This window comes from Echinops telfairi, unplaced genomic scaffold (assembly GCF_000313985.2).
Source record: "Echinops telfairi isolate 266 unplaced genomic scaffold, ASM31398v2 ScPeMD7_2;HRSCAF=8, whole genome shotgun sequence".
Lineage (NCBI taxonomy): Eukaryota > Metazoa > Chordata > Mammalia > Afrosoricida > Tenrecidae > Echinops > Echinops telfairi.
Window position 1 is genome coordinate 26,213,980 of NW_022103898.1, and position 3,058 is coordinate 26,217,037.

The window sequence follows — 3,058 nt, forward strand, 5'->3', positions numbered from 1 at the left end:
TTCTGCAGAGATACAGGGCCGCCCTATAGATCATCCCCAAGTCCCCAGATGGTCCATCTCCAGTGGGCTCAATGGGCACCACACCTCAGCAACGTGCTCTGCCCCCTGGTGAATAGAGCTGCACCTCTCCAATGAGGCCTGAACTTCAGCCCTACCAAGAGAACAAGGAGTGGGGGTGGGTGTCTCCCAAGGATGGCTGCTCCTCCCCACTTCTGCTATTCCTTGACTCTTCAGAATGTTCTTTACCCTTTTCTAGTCCTCCCCCAGTACACGAATCCCCTGTTAAAAGTTCATTACGTATGGCTTCGTTTCCGACTGGACCTTTCAAACTACTGATATTGGTCATTTCAAACTACTGATACGAATCTTGCTGGAGTAGAGAGAAAGACAACTACTAAACAAAAACAACAAACCAAACGCCGTGCCACTGAGTTGATTTGACCTGTGGCAACCCTATAGGACAGGGTAGAACCATCCCTGTGGGTCTTGGAGACTAACTCTTTACAGGCTTACAAAGCTATCAAACTTCCCTTTGTGATGGAGTGGGTTGTTCGCTGTGCTGTTAAGTACCAGGTCAGCAGTTTGAAACCGCCAGGCATTCCATGGCAGAAACAGGAGGTTCTCTACTCCCATAGACAGTTGCAGTCTTGGAAACCTACAGGGCAGTTCTACTCCGTCCTGTGAGGTCACTGTGAGTCTGACTCCAGTCAATGGCTATGAGTTTTTTTATCGAAAATCCCTTGGTATATAATAATCTGTTTAATAAGGTAGGGAATTTGGTAATTTGGTATGGAAGAGTCTCATACACATGGCTAAGAAACACAGGCTGTTTAGTTTGAGGAGATGGTACTTCTTTGGAGACTTGACTTCAGTGTAACAGTTCATCTCTGTGCTTAAAGCTCCCTCTGCTTGAAACACCCAGTTCTCCATCCTCGCACGCTGGCTTCAAACTGTACCTCCTCGCTGAAGCGCTCCCGGATCACCCAGTCTCAGTTAGCTGGAATTCACTCCCACTTTTACCAGTCTATCTTCAGAACATCACCCACTTTCTTTTCTTTTTTTTGAAATTTAGAAGAGTCGTTTATTCGGTTATAACCAGACTGCAAGAATGTAAAAGCAACTCTTTGATTGCAGTTCCAACTGGACACTTCAGTGAGTTTATAAAGCCAAAAACTCATTTATCACTTATTATGGACTTCCCTGTAGAACAAGCAAGTCTGACAAAATCAGAAAGCAAAATTAATGTTATTGTTCTTCAGAGGTAATGATACTTACAGGGCACAGCATTGATTATAACATCCTGGTTAATAAAATAAGAAGAGTAATATCCTGGTTACAACATCAAAAGGAACAGTATTATTAATTACGATGTTCTGTTCTCCAGAACATGAGATAAAAAAAAGAATGTACTCCCACCCATTTTATTTTCTTCATTTGATTATATTTACTTGTGTGGCCTGCCTTCAAATTCTTGAACTTAAGTTTCAAAATACAACAGTGATTATCCCCCTAACCTTTAGCTCTGTGCTTGGCATATAATGGATTTTCCATAAATATTTAGTGATTTGGGAGAAATGATCTTATGTAAATGAGACAGCATGCTATTTATATTTAGAGGCTGGTATTCAGATCTTAGGGGCTCTGGTGGCATAGTGGGTTACGTGTTACCCACCAGCCATTCTGTGGCAAAAAGACATGGCCCTGGTCCCTTAACGGTTTATAGCCTTGAAAACCCACGGGGCAGTTTACTCCTGGCGGTCGACTCCCTATGAGTTGGAATGCCCTCGATGGCAGTGGGTTTGGTTTACGGTGTGTGTGCAGGTTTTACCCTTGTGGAAAGTATCCATCGAGGGAGCGGTTCCAGCTGTGTACAGCAGAAGCATTTCTGGACGGCAACATTACACAATAATCCCACTCACTGCTGGCCTTGAACAGCTGACCTTGCGGTTATCAGCCCAACGTGGCGCCCACTATGTCACTAGGGCTCCAAATTTAATACCGCCAAGGAAAGAGCTCTGTCATCCCAAACCACACAATATAGTTTGTATGCCGCATGTCTGTGTGTGTGTGTGTACACGGTCTGTTAACCCACTACTTACCAATTTTGTTTTTTCCTTCTTCATACTTTATTCTTTGTAAGATATGGTGCACAATTCGACTTCTTGTGGCATTGTTGAAGAAAGTGTCTTTGTTGTGTATGATGAAGCTGCACACAGATATTGAAAACACAAGCAGAGGGTTAATCAGAGGTCACGAACAGGTAGAACAGTCTCTGATGGAATTTGCCGTTACTCCTATGGAGGTGGCTTTGCAGTGAGTCAGTCAGAGCGAGGCTGTGTCTGGACCCGCGTGAGAGAGTCCAGAGGTCACACCAGAGACCCCCAGGCTCACAAGGCTGAGTCGTTTGGGTGCCCAGTATTCTGAGCACTAACCTCATTATGTCAGGAAGGAGCTGGAGCTAAATCAAATGAAAACAAACCAGACCCTTAAACTAATGGGAACTCCAGGTTTCATATCCTTTTTATCCTCCCTCAGGAAGGCCACTGAACTCAACTCAAAATGCACTTTGTTTATATCTTCTTTTGCCATCTACACCTCCCTGCTATCCTAACAACCTGTTGTTTGAGGGAATTGAAGATCTGACCCTGACTTGGGTAGGTGGATGCAGGAGTAGCTAATGAGCTCGGGCCTGACTCTAGAGAGAGATGAGAGGCACGTCTCCAGACACGGCTCCCATCCCTCACCCTCCCATGTTTCTTTCCTGATGGGCTCCCTCTGCAAAAGTACATTTAAGATGGGGTTTCTCAGCCAATGGCCTGCCCGCCCCAAAGTCTGTCACTGGGCCTCACACATGCAGCCCTGTTGTTACCTCTTGAGACTCTGCAGGGGACAGAGGATCCATAGGGGACAGAGGATCCAGCTCTCTCTCTCTCTCTCTCTTTTAAAATCATTTTATTGGGGTTTCATACAGCTCTTATCACAATCAATCCATCCAATGTGTTAAGCACATTTGTACATTTGTTGCCCTCATCATTCTCAAAACATTTGCTTTCTACTG

At 44.8% G+C, this 3,058-nt stretch overlaps 1 protein-coding gene across 5 annotated transcripts in view; it reads right to left on the minus strand.

The window, feature by feature from the left end:
* The window catches only part of ANO4 (anoctamin 4), a 390,715-nt gene that overhangs the window by 106,504 nt on the left and 281,153 nt on the right, over window positions 1-3,058 (minus strand). For all 5 annotated transcript variants that reach the window (XM_045292178.1, XM_045292181.1, XM_045292174.1 and 2 more), the window contains one exon: window positions 2,100-2,206. In XM_045292178.1, coding sequence (XP_045148113.1) covers window positions 2,100-2,206 — 107 coding nt within the window. The remainder of the gene's footprint in view (window positions 1-2,099; window positions 2,207-3,058) is intronic.